Source organism: Amblyomma mixtum, chromosome 5 (genome assembly GCF_055824585.1).
Source record: "Amblyomma mixtum isolate Tamu chromosome 5, ASM5582458v1, whole genome shotgun sequence".
NCBI classification, from domain to species: domain Eukaryota; kingdom Metazoa; phylum Arthropoda; class Arachnida; order Ixodida; family Ixodidae; genus Amblyomma; species Amblyomma mixtum.
The window spans coordinates 119,087,261-119,108,438 of record NC_143016.1 but is presented as its reverse complement, the minus strand read 5'-3'; the positions used below and the strand labels follow the sequence as shown (position 1 = coordinate 119,108,438).

The following is a 21,178-nucleotide window of genomic DNA, read 5'->3' as shown; positions in this document are numbered from 1 at the left end:
TGTGCGTCCGTAACGGCGATGCCTGAAATTACGCGGATTTCTATGCGCAGTCTTTATGCGTGTTGGCAGCGTCTCGCCCCCCACTATGTAGCGGTACACCCAGACAGCGCGACATCGGCATGGAAATGATAGCGGGAGTAGTGCCTGTCGTCGTCGTCGCTGGCTCGCGGCTTTCTTTCGTGCCAGGGTTGGGCGCTACGTGTACCGTTCTCGCCGTTGTGCTGCGGTTATGCGCTGCGGATGCCTCGATGCCGAGCTCGTTTTATAGCTCGGTATCTTTTGCAAGCGCTCCGATCAAAGATGCTCTGCGGCTTTGCGGAGAGGCCATCAGTCACTTCGCCATCGTGGTGCGATAAGCGGGCGAGATAAGGAGCGACACGGATTGTAATTTCGTGCAGTTACGCTGGTTGGCTTACTAGCTTGTGACGTCGGGAAGGCATCGATATGTTGCGTTAGTTTCCCCACGCGGTTCTGGTGTAAACTATCAAACATCTCCCTAGTAACTTGCTTATTATGCATTGCCGCTGTATAAATGGCACCCCTGCTGTGTGTATCCGAGAGATCAGTGTAAGAAACAGAAAAACAGGCGAGCTCTGTGAGTTTTGTGTGCCCTTATGCTGAATAATACAGCTGACGTTGTGTGGCATTTTCAAGTCCACTGAGCTCAACAGTCTGTTAAAGGCCACGTGTCTGACGCTGCTTCACTTGTTGGAACTGCAATGACGGATGAAACTTGATCCATTCTCTGCATTTCATGTGGCTTCACCGAGCAGCTGTGGATATTTGGTCCTCAAGGCTACCTTTATTCACTGGTTTCTATCTGTAACTTGTTACCTGTAGTGTCATCCCACTCCTGTTAGGTGCCTTAGGTTAATTGATTTGTTTGTGTTGATGTGTTCTGTAGTGCTGCAGTAAACACTATAGTTTTTCTCTGTGACATGAGTAGTTCTAAATAGCTTTTAAACACTTGGTTTTGTCTCCTGCTGAGCTTCTGATTCCGATCATCTAAATCAGGTGTTCCATGCATTGGTTGACCTCCTGAGCATGGAGTGCAGTAGAAGAACTGCAGATTGGGCTAGTTGGTGTAGATTCATGGTGATGGTTCAACAGCGCAAACACACACAGACCAAGAAGGAGACAAGACACACACAGCGCTGTGTGTGCCTTCTCTCCTTATTGGTCTGTGTGTGTTTGCGCTGTTGAACCATCACCATGAATGGAGTGCAGATTGAAGTTCTTTGCATCAGTGATGAAGCATTAGCACATCATGCTGCATAGATGAATGTAATGGGGTAATGTAGTGCTGACGTACCAAGCAACATACTTATTGCCAGAGCTGAACTTTTTGTGGGGAGTCAATTTCTGCAAGTTCATAGTTTTGCTTGACATTGAACTAGGTTAGCTAACTCATGCTTTATACAAAATGCATACTGTCAGAAAAACATATCAGTGACCACATAGATGTCTGAAAAAAAAAAAAAAAAAAAGTCGGCACCAGTATAAGAGCAGTATAATAATGAACATAACTATTGTGGTATAAAGACTGAAAATAAGCATTTTGTAGCAGGCAGTAACTCACTGTAGGCAGTAACTCATTGCAGAAGTCACTGTTTCTATGAAACATACCCAGAAACTTTATTTGCTTATATACTATAAAGAAAGTGTTATGGTACAGCTGCAGGCTTTTCCTGAATAGCTGAAGTCCATAGCAGAAAGCAGGGGTGTACTTTGAATGGGCACAGACCAGTTTCACATGATTTAAGGCAGCGACTTTCGGTTTTAAATGTGATTGGATTCCTTAACGGGGTTATAGACACAAAGTTTTTGGATGTTCGTTCTTTTTTGCCTTGAAAGAGGCCTACCTCCTAGTTACATGAAAATGAGCTCAAAACACTAGTGCGCAGTGTTAGTAATTGATTTCGAATGATTCTGTACCAGCAGTTTCGGTCAGTGCCAGCGCTGGCATTATTTGTATTGGTATGCATTGGACTGAATGTCTTCGTGCAAAGAAGCTGTGAAACACAATAGGCATTTTTTTTTTAGATTCATTCGCCAAGTATAAAAGAACCCAGCACAAACTGCGCACCCATCTAGTCACAGAGGCAGTGCCTTGCTGCGTTTCCCACGGGGTAATATTTCTAGGGAATATTAAATTCTAAATTAGCATGATTTCAGCTCTCTTACTGGGTCTGTCCCAAGCCATTTAAAAGTGTATAAGCTGCGCGCCTGATATGCATTGAAGGGTTTCTTTAAATAGCAGGAGTTTGATAGACCCCATGAATGCCTTCAAGGACTTGAAATTATCCCGGTCACTCGGCTGCTGACCCAAAAGACATGCGTCCAATCCCGGCCACGGTGGTCGAATTTTGGTGGAGGCGAAATTCTAAAAGCCCATGGGCTGTGTGATGTCAGTGCGCGTTAAAGAACCCCAGGTGGTCGAAATTTCCAGAACCCTTCACTACAGCGTCCCTCATAGCCTGAGTCGCTTTGGGATGTTAAACCCCCATAAACCATAAGCCAAACATAGTCAGAGAGACAGCGTCATAAGGTGTTTGTTATGCAGCAAATTGGGTGCAGGTCAAGAACTTTTGACGAAAAAAAGTAGTTTTACTTACATTCTTGGAGCAAGCATTTGGTGTGTATTTGAAAAATGCTTCCTTGGAGTTCTGTCCAAATCAAGTGAACCTGGTGGCAACATTTTTAATCATAAGGCTGTCAATTTCTGTATTGTTTAATTCTGCTAATGACCACTTGATCAGTTGTCAGTTTACTCTAAGAGCTATGGAACAAAAAGCTAACCACTTCAAATTTTCTTTGTAAACTACCCTCTTAATGAATTATGGGCGTTTTCATTGATTTGTGACTAAATGGGTTACAGATAGAGCTTAAAGCACTTGTACTTTCAGGTTCTGCTGCTACTATCTTCATTTAGTTTGTCTTCTCTATAACAATCTCACACTGAATGTGTTCATGTTTTTTTGCCTTTTGCTTCCATAACATGGACATATGTGTCAGTGATAAAGTATTGGTAGCCTTGTAGCTTTTGTTGTCCGGTTATCATCGTCAATGACTATACCCATAATAAGGCTAAGGCAGCCGCCGCGGTGGCTCAGTGGTTATGGCGCTCGGCTGCTGACCCGGAAGACGCGGGTTCGATTCTGGCCGCAGCGGGTGAATTTTGATGGAGGCGAAATCCTAGAGGCCCGTGTACTGTGCGACGTCAGTGCACGTTTAAGAACCCCAGGTGGTCGAAATTTCTGGTGTCCTTCACTACGGCGTCCCTCATAGCCTCAGTCGCTTTGGGACTTTAAACCCCAACAAAACAAACCAAGGCTAAGGCCTCTTCCATATCTCTCTAATTAACCCAGTCCTGTGCCAGCTATGCCCATTCTATTCCCGCAAACTTCTTAATCTCATCCGCCCACCTATCTTCCTGCCGCCCCCTGCTATGCTTGCCTTCTCTTGGTTTCTTGTACGTTGCCTTTAACGTCCAGCGGTTATCTTGCTTTCGCATTAAATTCCCTGCCCAAGCCCATTTCTTCTGGATTTTGACCAGGATGTCATTAACTTGCTTTCCTTCTGTGACTCACTCTGCTCTCTCCCTGTCTCTTCTCCGCTTTTCTTTACCACTTGATTGATGGTGCAAATATGATCCATTCTTGAGTAGCCTTTACTAAAGCCAGCCTGGTCCTTTGGTTGCCTGAAGCCTGAGGTTGGTAGAAATCGATTAGCTATTAAAGGTGCACTGAAGAGGAATCTGAACTTGTCTTTTTGCGGCGGGAACTCGATCTGCACGCTCCGAGCTTTCTTAGAAACTTCGATTTATTGCCCTGTGTGGCCGATTTCCGTAATTAAATAGAATTAACATCCGGCTCCCGCCTTTTCTTTTGAATTCTCTCGCGTACAGTGGGCGGAGTTGACCAACGCGTGGAGCGCCTTTCACCCAGTCCCGTGACGGCTTGCCGCTCTGCCATCGGCGGAGTAATACTAGTGGTCCGTAGTAGCAAATAGTCCGCGCATATTTTTATTTCTGCGGGCTTATTTTGCGGCTATATTATCTGCAAATGAAACTATTTATTCATAGAAACCTAAAAAACAAAATAAAGCGAAAGCAAAGCCTCCACGGAGCTGGCTGAAAGGCACTTCACGCGTTGGTCGACTCCGCCCACCGTACGCGGAGAATTAAAAAAATAAAGGCGGGAGCCGGACGTTAATTCGATTTAATTAGGGAAATCGGCCACAGAGGGCAATAAGTCGCAGTTTCTAAGAATGCTAGGAACGTGTAGATCGAGTTCCCGCGGCAAAAAGACAAGTTCAGAATCCTCTTCAGTGCACCTTTAACTTAGTAAATAGCATGTAAACAGTGTACAGTAAGCTGATGGGTCTGTAATTTTTCAAGCTTTGATATCCCCTTTCTTATGGATTTAGATATTAGCGTTCTTCCAAGATTCCGGCATGCTCAGCGTTATGAGGCACTGCACACGAAGAATGGCAATTCTTTCTAGCTCAATGTCCCCTGAGTCCTTCAACAAATCCGCTGTTACATAATCCTCACAGCATGCAAATTCTCTTTTCATCATCATCATCATCAGCCAGACTACGCCCCCTGCAGGGCAAAGGCCTCTAGCATGTCTCTCCAATTAACCCTATCCCCACAAACTTCTTAATCTCATCCACTCATGTAAGTTTCTGCTGCTCCCTGCTACGCTTGCCTTCTATGGAATTCAGTCCGTTACCCTTAACGACCATCGGCTATCATGCCTTCCCATCACATGGCCTGCCCAAGCCCATTTCTTATTGTTATCGACTAAGACTCACTTCTGACGTTGCGACCATCTTTCGTCTGCTGAAACAGAAACTGCTTGGAAGAATAAATTCAGTTACAAGTTACCTACTGAGCCTAGGTGAATTCACATGGGGATCCATGATTTCTAATGTCTTGTGCATCATGCGAAAGCAAAAATACACTATGAAAATTTTGGTGTCTCTGCCCCTGGAAGGAATTCAAGGTGGTCAAAGTTGATCTGGAGACTTCGACCAAAGCACGCCCAGACACAGCTTTGACACATCAAAATTCTTAATTAAAAGGGGAATGATGTATACGTGAACAGCTTTTTATATAGTATTTAGTGTTCTAAATAAAGTTGCAGTTGTGCAAAAGCCCCCACTAATGACTGCCATAGCAGTGTGGTACCTGATTTCTGTATGGAAGAAACTGCCAGAAGCATTCAGCTTGCTGTATAATTTAAAAATTATTCAGTGCTATGGCACCCAGCCTCCCCCCCCCCCCAAAAAAAAACAAACAAAAAAACTTGTGTTTCAGTATGTAAAGAAGCCGTGTGGAAGGGTAACTTCTCACAATAAAACATACAATAATAGAACCTCATTATACAGCAGGTGGTCGGGGCCGAGCAAAATGTATGTCATAAGTGGAGTTGGGGTTACCAGGACAAGGATATCATTGAAATCAGGACAAGAAACACTAAAAAATCTGGACATTTTTTTTTAGTACAATGTGCACACGTGTTAATGCTTTCAAAGTGCTTTATTTTTTTGTGCTTTCCGATACTGTGAGATAAAACAAAACTGTGCTTTGGTGATGTTCTTTGCTCTGAGACGCAACATTTACTTTCTCGAGTTGAAGGAAATAATAGTCTGGAACATTTCTTTGCTTGGGTTGTGTCATTTCTCTGTTACATTCAGGTACATATTGCTCCACCTCTATGGCAGTGATAAATCTACTTCTAGATACATGCAACTCACAGGCGAGGGTGTCGCCGGTTGTAGTTTCTTGCAGCAGCTCCATGGTGGCATGTCGCCATTAATTCCTTCACAAAGTCTGCTGTCTTGCGATGGTTCCCTGAATAAAACTTCGCAGCTCTTAGGAGTGGGCCTTGCCTGTTCCTACTTAGTTCAGGAGGCAAGGGAAAATTTGTAGTACAATGAAAAGCGGGTATCACTTCGCAGATTTTGAAAGCACTCGTTTTAATTCTGACGAAACCGTATTTGTCGTAGGGTGCATGTTGCGAATCTCCTTTGCCACACAATGCTTAGTGTGAGCATTGCAAGTGGCAGGCTTTAGGTTACGAAACATAGGTCTGATACTCCGGAACACGGCTTTCATATATGAAGCTTGGTGAGTCATTATGGTGAGTATCCTACCGGTACTCACCTATGGGGCAGTAACGTGGAGGCTAACAAAGAGGGTTCAGCTTAAGTTAAGGACAACGCAGCGAGCTATGGAAAGGAAAATGATAGGTGTAACGTTAAGAGATCGGAAGAGGGCGGAGTGCGTGAGGGAACAAACGCGTGTTAATGATATTCTAGTTGAAATCAAGAGGAAGAAATGGGCTTGGGCAGGGCATGTAATGCGAAGGCAAGATAACCGCTGGTCCTTAAGGGCAACGGAGTGGATTCCAAGAGAAAGCACACGTAGCAGGGGACGGCAGAAAGTTAGGTGGGCGGATGAGATTAAGAAGTTTGCGGGGATACAGTGGCGGCAACTGACAAAGGACAGGGTTAATTGGAGAGACATGGGAGAGGCCTTTGCCCTGCAGTGGGTGTAGTCAGGCTGATGATGATGATGGTGATGAGTCATTATGAGAATCAGTCTTTCATACAGAACCCTATTGAGCCAGAATTTGTGTCAGTTGTTCACAAAATTGCACACTGAATCGTCCCAGTGTTCCCTCCACAAAGCTGGCACTCAGGATTGCAAGCTGACAAAAGAATCTGTTCAATGGCGACGTTTATTAACAACAAAATGAAGGCAGAAATCAGTTGTTGCGTCTGGTTGGAAGTGAATGACCAATTCACGCTCATGTGCAAAAAAAAAAAACGAACACTTCGGGGAAAAGCTGGGCAGCTGGGAAAATCTGAAAATTTCTGGGACACTCAGTGTAAATTGGGGACAATTCAGGACAACCAAATTAAGAAAGTTAGGTGCAAACGTCATGGTAGACTTTAATGGCACCTAAAACTATGATCGGGAAACTTTTCAAAATCTAAACATGTCTTGAAAATATGAGCTGCAGTCACCATTTTCATTATATTACCTTAAGGACCAATAGGAGCATTACAAAAAGGCTGGGTGCAGACGTTATTTTGATCATGTATTGAGACAACGAAAGCGATTGGCAACTTAGCCACCTCAGAATCTTATGTTAGCTGTTAATCTGCTTCGAAAGCTGGAAGATAGCTTGGTTGGTGCATCAACAAATTACATTTCATTGCGTTCAAGGGAATTCCTCATGATATATTAGATTGGAATTGAGCAGTAATTGCAGTTAGCATCCAACTGAGTGTAGCCATACGGCTACAAAGGAACGCTATACCATCTTTCTCAGAATTTTCACACTTGAAGAGGTATTAAGTTTTGCTGGTTAGCATCCGCCTGGCTTGGCTCCTGTGGATGCTAATGATGAAATACTTTCTTAATTGAACAATTGGCTCACTTGTAATAATTTGATGTAAAAGCTGGCTATGTAACCTTGGTTTTGTAGATGGTTTCATACTCTCTTGGAAGACTATTTAGGTGTACTGTACATGCACCCCACGATTGGTAGCACCCGCTGTGTCTTTGCATAGCACACAAAGCCTGTGGAATTTTCTGCCTGGTATAGCTTGTGCAGGTGTTGTTTTCTTCTCAAATATAAATTGTTCGAAGTAGCGATGATTTTTTCCCACCTGTTGAAAACAATCAGAACCATGCATGTGTGTGTTATGTATGAAACAAAATTCAGTCCGAAGCAAATGTTTAAACCTACACTCAAACCTTGTGTAACCTTGTAATCTAAATTGGTGTACTCTCGCGCCCTAGAAGCGTGCCCGCTGGACTACCGCAAAGTTCTATGAGAATGCCAACCCAATCTACGGAGATATCAAGAAAAGAAACACACTAGGTGAACTTCAGAGTCAAGTACCAAAAAATACAAAAAAGTGGCCGGAAGTCCATTAGTGCTTTGTCAAGCTCTCCGCTGAAGACCGACCATCGGTTGTTCGTGGCTCTCTTGAATTTGCTTTTGCCATGGCAGTGTTGTAGAAGGGGCTTGTAGTCGCTCCATTCATGAACATATTTTCTGTCAACTGGAAATGTTCTACAGTTTTGCTGATGTTGCCTCCATTCTTCCTGTGCCACTCAACAACTTCAGTCTTCCTCTGCATTGTGTAGCTTTTTCTCACGCACGATGCTGAAGCTAGTGTGGATGAACAGTTGTGTGGCAGTTAGAGGGATGACTGTCTACTGGTTGTTTGTGAGCAGGTTCCACCTTTCTTTTTTTGGGTACCCGGATGTCAACTTCACCCTTATCATACTTTTATCTCTTTGCTGTTCTGTTCTTCCCATCTACTACCCTTCCCTCCTTGTCTAGGCTTTCGCCAGTAATCGTTTTACTGAGACAGTTATCGCCCCAGTAAACTTCCTCCTCCTTTCTAAGAAAACTAATACTCCCTCCAATCTTGCCACTGAAATCTGACAAGTAGTAGGAGTGGTGGTATCATCTCTCTTTTTTGAAATGAATCACTGGTGGTGTTTGCAGACGGGTTGTTTGGGGCCATTGGTTGTTTGTGCGTAGACAGCTTCCCAGGCTTTCGAAGGTGTCAAATATGACGCGATTTTTAGGGGATGAGCGATATTTGGGGTCTTTTAGTAAGTTAGACATTTCGCCCCGAAAATTGGGTGGGTGATATTTCGGGTGGAGCGTTCTCTTAAACTTTGTGGTTAATAGCCAGTAATGACAAGCGGACTGGAGATCATGCCTAAAACTGCTGCCATGCACCATTTCATAGTGGTAGCTCTGTTGCTTGAGGCCGCTGCAGTGGTTCAGTGGTTATGGTGCTCGGCTGCTGACCTGAAAGACGTGGGTTCGATCCCGGCCGCGGTGGTCGAATTTCGTTGCATGTGAAATTCTAGAGGCTCGTGTACTGTGCGATGTCAGTGCACGTTAAAGAACCCCAGGTGGTCGAAATTTCCGGAGCCCTCCACTACGGCGTCTCTCATAGCCTCAGTCGTTTTGGGACGTTAAACCCCATAAACCAAACCAAACCAAGCTCTGTGCATGGAACTCCAGTTTAGGCGCAACAGGCCTCGAAGGCGACCTGTTATATAATGGTATTTCCAAGGTTATCAATATTTACTGGGGCGGTCAGATTTAACTGTTCACTATGTCATAACTTTTGCTTCAGAGAGCAAAGGAGTTACGCCTTGTTCGAGGATTTCAGTTAGTACACGTTGAGTTCTACAGTATTCTGAGTCACAACCGGATGTCTACAGTGTCGTGATATACCTATCATGCCTTACCTGTTATTTATTATCGTCACTGTGGCAATGGCCATGGTGGCTCAGTGGTTATGGTGCTCGGCTGCTGACCCGAAAGGCCCGTGTGCCGTGCGATGTCAGTGCACGTTAAAGAACCCCAGGTGGTCGAAATTTCCGGAGCCCTCCTCTAAGGCGTCCCTGAGTTGATATGTGACGTTGAACCCCATAAACCAGCCATTAAACCATCACTGTGTTAATGGCTGGAATGGTATTATGCAGTTTGTAGCTAGTTCCTGATTGCAGAGGCTCTTAGTCAATCTATAATTTGCATGCAAACAGAATGGAGTGAGCTAGGAGCAAATATAACAAACTAGTTATATGAATAACGACACTGTTCATATGATATTTCCAAAAGGAATGGCAGGATGCATGATTCATGGCATGGAGAGATTTTCCTAACAGCACCAACACATTAGCAGTTGTCTCTGCCATGCAGCCCACTTCCCTGTGTTGTGTTCACACTTAGTAACTAAGAAAGCCTTTTCATGCATGCACATGAAAGATGTGGCGTCACAGACTTTTGAAAGGCCCTGCTTCTTTACTGCAGACTATGTTTGCTGCTTTTCTTGTGTAAGAAATCATCTGTCTTGTCATATGCTGTCATGGGGGCGACTTGTGTTTGGGAAGCGTCGAGCATCGGGTCTTGTTTGCTTGGAGGCATTCTGAAATGCTGGCACGAGTAGCAGGTGACCGAGTCGCACAAAGCATTGGCTTATGAGGCATGCTGTACTTGCAGGTGTAGAATTGCAGACTGCAATGCCTTGCTTCCTTTGTGTGACGTGTATGTGAGGCAGCATGTGCATCTCATTTGGGAGACAGGATGAAATACGGTATGCACGTTGACTATTCATGTGTTACAGGGTGGCTTACTGGCTTGCAGCACGTGTGCAGGCACACGGAGATCCTGGTCGAACTTTTCTCTTATCTCTTGCTGCCTTTTTTTAGTGTTCGGTTTTACTGTTTTTAAATAGAAGTGGCATGTGTGGCTTGTGCTTAAGCCCCAGCATTGGGGGAGAATCTGTGCCTACCCCGTCTAGGCAGCTGAAGCCGGCAGCCATGTTGCTGCATTGCTTAATGTCAAGCACTTCTCAGGCTTTTTTTTTTCTTATTTTATCCTCCTCTTTCGTTCCAGACAAAGATCGACCTCTTTGTCAACAGGCTAGACTCTGACGAGTCGGTCATCCCATACGAGTACAACCAGTGAGTATATTTGGTTAATTCTAAGTAAGGGGGGATGCTGTTGGTGTGTGCACGTCTAGAGGGGCACGAGTGGACGGCCCACTCAGAAAACATACACACAGGATACCATCATTTTGCACGGGACACTTAAATACATATGCTCTGCACATTACAGTCCAAAAGATGTAATCTGGATTGTGTTGATGCTGCAATTGTTTTGCTTCTATTGTTGGCATGGTGCCCTGATGCTTTGGTCTTTGTAATGCACAAGCAGTCAGAGTGCCATCAGGCAAAAATGCTGGCATGCGTGTCTGCGTGGCCACCAAGTCAAGCCTCCAGCTCTTGTAGCGAGTCGAGCACAAGAACTGCCCCGCGTTGAGAGGCAAGAGGGAAAATGTGCATCGGCGGAGGTTTGCTTTGGGGCATAGTGACACGTCCCCAAGTGAGGAAAAAGAGAAAGCGGCACCGAAAGTGAGCGCGCATCAGCAGATCACTTCAGCGATGGGGTGTCGTTGGCCGGTCCAATGCAGTGTGCCAATCAAGGCGAAAGGTGTGTAATGCAACACGTGTAAAAGCATGATGTCATTAGCAAACCATATAAGCTAGCCACAGTAAAGCGAAATTAATTGGTGCAGCTTTCAGGCAGTGGGATGTGGTGAAAAGGAAAAGCATCAAATGGAGAAGCGTCATCCTGAAAGTGTATTCTGTTTGCATAGTTCAGCGTGTCTGGCCAACTAAGTGTCTGTCAATTCCTTTTTGTGTTTATGTGTAAGCAGCTTCGACTTCTGCTCGACCAATGTGACGACGTCTCCAGCCGAGAACCTGGGGCAGGTGGTGTTCGGCGAGAGGATCCGCCTGTCACCATACCTGGTATGTCTCCTGGCTCCTTCGCTCATCTCCTTTTTTTCCCTTTTGTAATTGCATCTACGTGGTACCACTGCTTTGCTCAAAAGTTTTCTTATTAACACAGAATTAGCCCACTGACGGGGTCACCCGCGACAGTACGTTGCACGATTAGCCCCATGGTGCTTTTAATGGTCATGGCTTTTATTTATTCATTTTTTTTTTGTTTCTTCATTTTTTTGTACCGCTGTTTTGTTGCTGTCTGTGCCAAAAGTAACCAGGCTGCATGGTTTGCATCTCAGTCGTGGTGGAGCACTTGCGCCACCCCTCAAGCTCTGAATCCTGACAGCTTCGGGTCTGACCGGGGTGGTGGTCTTGTAGTAGACCGTCTGTCTCGCATTCAGGAGATGCGGGGTTCCAGTGCAGCAGGGGTACCCACTGGTTTTCTAATGGACACGACATCTCCTTTGGCCTGGTGCTTGGCTCTTCTGGGGCGAAATGCTTGGAAAAGGGCCTTGAGTCACCTCACCTTCCCTTGATGGAAAATCTCTCTGTGAGGGACGGCTGAGCTTCAGTGAACCTTGGCCCATGGTGGCCCTTTTTTTGTCTACTGAAGGTGGGGTGGATATCCAACAGCACTGGGGATCGAACACCAGACCTCCCGCTTGCGAGGCGGATGCTGCCACCGCTCAATCTTTGTAAACTAAGGAGAGCCCTTGTCTTTACCTTTCTTTAAAGACCTCATGAACGTTGAAAAGCTTAATGGCACCGCTATAAGGGTGAGAAATGAACCGTACAGCATGGTTACTGCTGGCAAAGATGGTACATGCTGCAGTCAACTGCAATTCTAGCAGGTAAGCGAGGCTTATTCTGACATTGCAGAGTAACTGTAAAAAATAAAGCCATTCAAAATTGAGGGGGTGCATTAATGAATGAAAGCCTTATTGTTAATTAAAAATGAAGTAAATTTGAGGTTGGCTGAGAAACTGCATCATTGGCAAATTTGTTGCAATTACAAATATAGTTGTTGAGACGTAATTGAAGCGTTCATTACATTTTAAAGTTGACTTTTTGTTAGCGTGTGATTTTGTCTTGTAGTGTGCATTGGAAAATTCTGGATTGTTCAAGAGATGTGTGCTTTGTGAACATTTTCATCATACTGGCAGTTCATCGCATGGTGTTTGTCAAGACTATCCCTCCCAAAGGAAGCGTGTTGTGTTTTATGGCACATAGGCAACTCAGGCCATCATGCGCCAAGCACAAAGGAAGCAGTTTGACTATATAATGCATAGGAGGAGCACAAGAATGTGTGAGTAGCGTGCAGCAAAAACTAGAATGCACAGTCTCTAATGGGGTGAAACAAAATATTGTGCTTCGGCCAAATGCACTGGGCCTCGGAAACAGGTGAGGCAGAACTATTCTTGAGAAGTGGCTTTTTAGTCATGCTGCGAGGTTGTTCGAACAGCTGTTTTTTGGTTTGCTTTTTAAAGGCGTATTTTTTAATCTGTCTTGCTTGATGCCGTATCCCTTGTCAGTTTTTCCCATTCATATGCAAACAATAATGATTGCACCAGGAATACTGATGCATTGCAAATTTTAGTGTTCACATACATAGGTTTAGTGTTCTCGTACTATCATTTACCATCGGTCATCGCCACAGGAACTGACATCAAAAAATTCCAAGAGCTTTTTTGCTGTGATGGAACTGTGTAAAATTTGCTGTTTTTTTGTGTTCATTTTTCCTTTTCGTGGTATGCCTTATGTTTAACGTAATTTTTTGTTGTATTGAACTTTTTGCTGAAATGTATCGCGTTTATTAATGGCTGTATTGCCCCCCCCCCCCCCCCCAAATGTAATACCGTCTTCTGGAGGGCCTTTATGGGTAATAAATGAATAAATGGATAAATTAATAAATAAACTCCAGGCAGTCTTGGTAGTAGTAGTAGTTGGGGGTTAATGGCGCCTTGGCAGGTTGGGCCATAATTCCCCAAATACTCTGCCCCGCCGTGGTGGCTCAGCGGTTACGGCGCTCGGCTGCTGGCCCGAAAGACGCGGGTTCGATCCCGGCCGCGGCGGCTGAATTTCGATGGAGGTGAAATTCTAGAGGCCCGTGTGCTGTGCGATGTCAGTGCACGTTGAAGAACCCCAGGTGGTCGAAATTTCCGGAGCCCTTCACTACAGCATCCCTCATAGCCTGAGTTGCTTTGCTTTGGGACGTTAAACCCCAATCAACCAATAAACCAAGCACCAAATACAAGGCGATGTGGGTTAGTTATGGTTGTTAACATTAAGGTCTGAGTGCAAGTTTAAAGCATGTTGGTAGAAGTGTATGTTAGCCCTATGTTAGTGCTCCTTGATGCCTGGTGATGCGCTTTCAGCAGTAGTGGAGTTTAACCAGAAACTAGAATCTTTCGCCGGATAATATTGCGCATTTGAAGGCAATCCTTTGTGAGGGCAACCGTTCCACCTCCCCTCCCACTTGTGTCAGAGGGAGATGCGCCTGCTTGGGAGTTGGAAGCGGCTTGTGGTGAGTGGAAGGTGTTGTCCTGGTGTGCGCAGATCGACTTCATGGTGAACAAGTCCTGTGCCAAGCTGTGCACGCGTCGGTATGGGCCAGACATCCCCGGTTCGGCGGCGCGCCTCGAGCAGCTCAAGAAGGGCATGATGAAGCAGTACCGGCACCACTGGATTGTGGACAACATGCCGGTCACCTGGTGCTACCTGATCGACACGGACAAGCAGTACTGCTCCATGGGCTTCCCCATGGGGTGCTTCACCTACCGCAACAGCCAGCCACGGGGTCTGTGCAGTGTCACGGTGGGTCCTTCTTCCACTTCATCAGTTCATCAGTGACGCATATGCAGCTTGGTTGTTCATCAGTGACGCATATACTGCTTGGTTGTTCATCAGTGACGCATATACTGCTTGGTTGTTCATCACTGACGCATATACTGCTTGGTTTTTCATCAGTGACACATTTACTGCTTGGTTGTTCATGTGAGGCTTGGAACTGGGCGGATCTGATCCATGTTTTTTTTCTAATGGAGTATAAAGGGAATAATTGTTCAATATGTGTTAGATTTTTTTATTTGAAGCATATATATGTGATTGGCAACATAGGAGAATGAGGACTCATATATGCAGTGTCATCAAGTGAGAGGGACAAGGGCTTGGCTGAAAATCTTTGTTTCAAAGAGAGCTAAAGGTGTGGGCTCGTTAGAAGAGTGGGGAAACTGCAGCCAATGTATATTTGCACCCTGCCCGGACTGGGTGCGTGCGGGATTCATGGGAATGGTACTGATGTTCCTTAAATATGATGTCTCGTTTTTGAGAAGCCGTCGGAGTCATTACAGCTGTCTTCTGTCTTAATGTGTTTGTGTTTGTTCCTGAAGGCAAACTTAATCGGTGCACTTGAGGAAGAAGAAGAAAATATGAGGCTTTCAGTTCATCCTCGGAGGTTATGAAAGGGAAAATTCACAGTTTATGGCACTCGTGTGGGGAAACTGCACTCATGCAGGACACTGCAGGGAAGCAACGTCTGCGGTGAAAACATCTTTCTTTCTTTGCTCGTCCTGTAAACTTTACATAAATGTCTGTGCCCGTACTTCTGTAGCAGTGGGGCTGTGGCTGCTTGTTGCAGTGCATATTCCTCTCATGAGCAGGTGCTTCACTGCAGTGCGGCAGGCATATTGGTAGCAGGTGGTTTAAGCAGTGAATGGGAAAAGGACAGGTTTTATGCATGCGCTTATGTGGGAAGCATTTTATGCTTTCTACACCAGCCTGTCTGTTTTGGAAAGTGGTTAGTCTTCTTGCTTTTGGCTGTCCAGCCTTGCGGGTTGGTCTTCCTTTTTTGTTCAAAGGGTGTGAAGCATTGGAGTGAGTGGATATTATGTTATGATTGCGTCACAGATGATAGGAGAAAACGTGTGCCCTGGCGGTAACTATTTTCAAAGCGGCAGCTCCTTTTACTGTCTCTTGCTGTACATCAGCTCATGTGGTTTGGTATCACGTAACCTTCCCTTTAGTTCCCATTTTAATCGGTCTGGCTTGCTTGTGCAAGCTTCTACGGGGTCATAGTGCAAATCCTTTGACTGTCAACTCTTAAGGCCGGAATACATGGAGCGTTTTTACCGCGGCGAGTCGTCGATTTTCGCCCGACGGCGCAGATTTGACGCCCGGCGTCGAAAAAAACGCCCGCCGCCGCCGATCAGGACCGGCTAGATTTTGACGCGCGGCGTCCGATGAGACCGGAAGCGGCGGCTGAAGCGAGCCAATAGCAGCGCAACAAGCCCGCTTTTCCGGTCCTCTGCCTGCCGCCGCCAACATGGCCGCCGCGGCCGTCGAGCTACGCAGTGTTTTTGGCACGGAAATGTTATTGTCGTGAAAATAAATGCTTCATCAGGCTTGAAATGTCGCTTTTTTTGGAGTACACGGCCGAATCTTGGATCGGAATGCCTGCGCTCCCTCCCTGAAGCGAATGTGTCGAAGAAAACCGCAGCCGCTGGTGTCCGCGGCTGAGCGGGCGTCCAAAGGTACGCGACGGCATGCATTCGAGCACGCAAATCTTTATAGATACTTAAGCGCGCGTGCTAAAATCTGTACAATGGTGTCGAAGTGAAACTTTCCTGATTTTAACAGAATGGTCAGCGTCGCTGTTCTCACAGACCTCCTTGCACAGTGGTGTTTGCCACTTGTTGATCACATTTGCTTTCGCGTCGAGGGATGCGCGGCGGCGCGCCGCCGCTTCAACGCTCCATGTATCTCCAGCCGGGCGTCGCGCCGCCGCGTCGTTTTCTGCCGCGCGAATGTCGTCGAAAAAAACGTCGCATGTATCCCGGCCTTTAGCTGCGAGATTATCTGGCTGTCAGTCCTCTTATCGAAGCCGCCGCGGTGGCTCAGTGGTTGTGGTGCTCGGCTGCTGACCCGAAAGCCGCGGGTTCGATCCCGGCTGCGGCGGCTGAATTTCTTTGGAGGAGAAATTCTAGAGGCCCGTGTACTGTGCGATGTCAGTGCACGTTAAAGAACCCCAGGCGGTCGAAATTTCCGGGGCCCTCCACTACGGCGTCTCTCATAGCCTGAGTCGCTTTGGGACGTTAAACCCCATAAACCAAACCAAACCAGTCCTCTTATCTGCTACTGTCTGTCTCAGTAATCAGCTTGCAGTTCATCTAAGTGAAATCCACATCCTGACCAGTTGATTTGAAGTTTACATTAGGTCAGCTACAAGAGTAATTTATTTGGCCCTTGTCATGAGCTGTGTATAACCTTTCAAGCAAAGCCCGAAAGGTTTGAAAGACCCAGTCAATTGAGAGTATTCGTTGGAAAACATGATTTGTATCCGTTGTATGGCATTGAATGTTTTTGTGTGTTCTTTCATCCTATGTGCCTGGCTGTGTGGTCCTTTAAAGCGCTTGTTTTGTCTTTCTTTCCCTTCATATGTGGTGCAGTCTGAATTCTCCAAGCCAGAGACGTTCTACCTGTTCAACCACGTGGACCTGACCATCTCGTACCACAAGAGCGAGCGGGAGTCCTGGGGCAGCTCCTTCATCGAGGAGGGCGGTCGCATCATCTCCGTCAAAGTGCAGCCCCGGAGGTCAGTTATGCATGCATGTACAGTACACCATGACCATCGGGACTCTAACCTTTAGATAGCAGTCACATTCAGTGATGGCCTGGAATTTGTATTACAGGACGTCCGACATGTTGCTTTTCTGCGTAGCGAGGCATTAGTATATGGCGATTCGTTTTTGCCACGTGTTATGCCAGATGCGTTGCACCTTTTGCTCTGTGTTCTTCTGCAGTCGTATCTCTCCTTGCATTTTCTTTTCACTGACATCAGTGTTCTTGTGAGATCTAACGCATTCTGGTGCAGCTATGAACTAATGCTCCGTGGTGTCCTAATTGTTGCGTGCAAGCGGCGACAGGATTGCAAGGAAAAGATCACGAGAAGTGGGTTTTCATGTTTGGCTATCATCACTCTTTTATCTTGTCTTGAGGACAGTGTACTGTTTATTCAATGTGTTTTTCTTGTGCCTGCATGTTTTGCCACTTTGGAAAACATTCTCATGGTCTAAGTAGTGGAAACGCATCTTGCAGTTAAGAAGGGTTGTCCATTCTTGCCTCCCTGAGAGCCAGTATGGGCATGAATGCTTTCAGAGGGTTAGCTGAGTCGTATGTGGGGCAGTGCTGGTGAACATGGCCGTGGCATATGTATAGTCATTAATGTACCGCTGTTTCAGCTCGGGCAACTGCATTACCCAACTCTCTTGTGTTTTGAGCTTCTGTGGTAAAGCCACCTTATTTTAATCCCCGTTAATTTGGACTGTTTGCGTCTCGCCAAACGCCCATGTAAGTCCATGGCATTGGAAGCTTGTTTATTCGGACACCGTAGTTCTGGAATCTGTTAGTAATTCGGGTGGGCTCCCAAAGGGGCGTCGTGTCGAGGGCGACCTGCTTGACAAGTGACCTTCCAAATATATTCCTTTGCAGGCCTGAACAGCATATTAGTTTCCCTTGCGCCCTTCGTCATTTTTCACACTTCTCTGGCAGGCGTGTGTACGATTGGCTGAACCCCGTCCGGGCTGCATAGTTTCGTTTTCGGAGCTTTGACGTCAGCCGACGATCACGGTGGCAGCTATCGGCCACTCATATCAGGCAGCCAGCAGAGACTTGAGCTGTGCGCTGTTTAGAATGATGATTGGCTTGGCGCTATAACGAAGTTTTTGAATTCCCCAACGCTGCCCCCATTGAAGCGCGTGTATCTGAGACCTCCATGTAACAAACGTGTAGTGGCGGTTGACCTTGATATAATGAACTCGCCTGGCCGACTGTCTGTTAGCTTGTGCTGAAAATTTGGCTGAAAAGTTTCACGATGATAAAGCACGAACTGACATGAGAGGAGCGTCAACGATCGCAACGAGCGACCACAGTTGAGGCAAAGCGTCCGTCAGGCACATCTCCATTGCACTGTTGGAATGCCATACCGCGTAGTCAACAAGAGTTCATGCTCAAAAGCAGTGAAAAATTATAGGACATAGCAAAAACGGAACGGCATGAGCGGGGCGTGTCCATCGCCGCTGCGTGGTTTCTCGCGTAATTCTGGCACCAGTAGCTCTCGCACGTCAGGACTCAGGAGCAGGGACGGGGGAGAGCGCCAGTGACGCAAGGTGAAGAGTCCATTTCGTGGGGCAACAGCGGCGGCCAAAACAAAGACGGAACATATGGAAAGAATATGCCTCCGCGGCCGTCGGCCGGTCTACGGCGCCGACGCGACTGCGCGCTCTTTCCCCCTCTCCCTACCCCACTCGTAGTGGCGTTGCGCAAGCCGTGGCGGAGGTGGCGGTGGCTGTCGCGGCAGTCGCGCTATCAGACATCGAATAATCGGCTTCTCTGTAAACATGTTCAAGGTGATTTCACCTGCATTTATTTCTTAATTTGGTTTCCGTTCTGCATTGCCCTTTTGGGTCTTCTGGCGAAAACTGCATGTAACGAAAACCTGGATGTAACGAAAAATCGCGGACTTTTCTCAACTTCATTATATCCAAGGTTAACTGTGCACCAAAACTCAGCGGTCATCACATGCTGTTTGCCGTTGGTGTTCTGAAGCCATCTCGATGCGATGCCACGTGCGCAGAAGCTCCAGCACTACTATGTCACACACTGAAAGAATCCGTAGAGACCATTATCGTTATGGAGCGGTCCTGCTTCCGACATTCCCGATAGCGTGCACGAATTAAAACAATTGACGGAGTGGCAAATTATCATCATTGTTGTGCAGTTTAAAGGAGATGACCACTGCCCCAGGTTTTCAACAGATGAACTTTACTTTCGCTTGAATAGTTTTTGGCAGTTTTTGGGGGGGCCATTGGATGATTGGACATTCAGATAATTCGGTAGCTTTTTCCACTCCCTTGAAGTTCAAATTAATGTGGTTTTAATGTAGTCTGAAGATGACTAGTTTATTGTTGACATTTGCAATGCTGTTTAGTGAGTCTATAATGGTCCACGAGATGGACGGCTTTTGGACTTTCTGGCAGCGTTTGCTTCATTTTCATTCAGCTTGCTCCTCAGTTCGAGCAAATTTCCCCATGCGGGAATTTAATGCCCAGAAAGCAGATTTCCATCTCGGTTAGCTTAGTCGCTATGGCATGGTGCTGTTGAACTGTTTGCAGGTTTGGCTCCTGACATTGGTAACCACGTTTGTGTAGAGGGAAACCTTGAGACAGCTCGACTACTGTAGTACTCTGTTGCAGTGCATGGGGGAAAGTGCACTAAATGGTCAAATTCCCTGGTGTTGTCGACTGCGGTGTGTGTCAAATGCCTTGTGCTGTTAGGGGACGTAAAGGTTGATAATTACCTTATTCGAGAAAGTATAACAAACAAATTTTCGGAGCTAGCTCTGTGGGCAAAAACTCTTTGGTACTTATGCCTGCTAAGCATACTTAGTCTGTGTAATTATTGTTGACTGTGCGCAGCATCAAGCACAAGAATGACGACAGGCCGATGTGTGACTCCACGGAGCATCTCACCTTGAGTCTCAAGGATAAAGATGCAGCCTTCAACATCACCTACACTTACAGTGTCACCTTTGTGGTGAGTCTCACTTCCCTTCGTCACTGCCCCTTGCGAATGCGGGAAGAAACTGAGTGAAAGGCGGGAAGACTGAGCTAACAGAAACGAGTGCATGATGCTCGTTTTCTACCTTGTGAGTGCTTCGTGCTGTCCCAGCAGTGAGGTGTAAGAGAAGCCTATTTTCTGCTGTGTTGCAAATGCTGTAATGATGACGCATGTACGCCGGAAGTCTCAAATCGTAGCAGTTGCAAAACTTGACCTCAGGATATGGTCTTCTGTAGCTGATATTTGAGAATGTGCCTATGTTATTGCCCCCCCCCCCAACAATTACCGATGCTGCATTACTTTTTTGCTGTTCATCTGCTTGACAGCAGGCGACGAGTAACTAAATTGTCATCTTATCAGGATTACATTGTCTTCTTCTTGTTTTCTTCTCTCTCAAACATGAAAATTACTAGGGGTCTCCCTCTTTCTCTCTCTCTCTTTTTTTTTATGCGAAGCACACTAAAATAGCCCAACCCAGCTCCTCGAGCGCGGCGGTGTCGTTACCATTGACCTTTCGTGACCTCCATGTCATACCACGTGATGCGTGACGTCACAGCAGATGAAAAACAGGGGCCGAACTGGCGCCGTCGCGCGAGGCGTCGCGACCAAGGATGACCACGTGGTGCGTGACGTCACAGCAGATGAGAAACGGGGGCCCAGCTCGCGCCGCCGCGCGAGGCGTCGCGACCAATGTGTTTCCTGCTTCTGCCGCTAGGTGCGCTGTAGTGAACACGTGATGCTGGAGCGGCGGTATACAAGGGAGTGCGCCTGCCTCTGCTAGGCGTACACGGGATAGAGATGCCTCATGGAGACAGGGCTGCTCATTGGAATGAGAAGCAAAAGTTGCGGCGTGCTACAGAGACTGATGAAGAGCGTGAAGAACGTCTAGCCAAGCGGCGTGCTCGATATGCAACTCGGCGACAATATGCTTCGCATCTGACTAGGCTTAACCTAAGCTAAGCCTCAGCCATTTTTTTTTTGTACCACCTTGCGCAGTAATTGTTGCTCGCCAGAGGCAGGTTATTGCTTATAGAGGTGCGTGCTGCCTTTCTGAAAGCTTACCGTGAAAAACCGGAATATGGGTCGACCCCAAAACTAACCAATTGTAAAAAATGAAAAAAATCTATTTCAATGGCAAAAGCACCGAAAGACACCCTTACCTTGAAACAAATGCAACTCAACCAATTGCACAATCGTGAGAGTATTTTCATTTAGATTTATTTT

General features: G+C 46.3%; 1 protein-coding gene across 1 annotated transcript in view; it reads left to right on the top strand.

The window, feature by feature from the left end:
* LOC149343481 (transmembrane 9 superfamily member 2-like) overlaps positions 1 to 21,178 on the top strand; it is a 50,253-nt gene that overhangs the window by 610 nt on the left and 28,465 nt on the right. Inside the window, exons 2-6 of the mRNA XM_089545939.1 lie at positions 10,449 to 10,516; positions 11,272 to 11,365; positions 13,898 to 14,155; positions 16,786 to 16,931; positions 19,813 to 19,930. Coding sequence (XP_089402065.1) covers positions 10,449 to 10,516; positions 11,272 to 11,365; positions 13,898 to 14,155; positions 16,786 to 16,931; positions 19,813 to 19,930 — 684 coding nt within the window. The remainder of the gene's footprint in view (positions 1 to 10,448; positions 10,517 to 11,271; positions 11,366 to 13,897; positions 14,156 to 16,785; positions 16,932 to 19,812; positions 19,931 to 21,178) is intronic.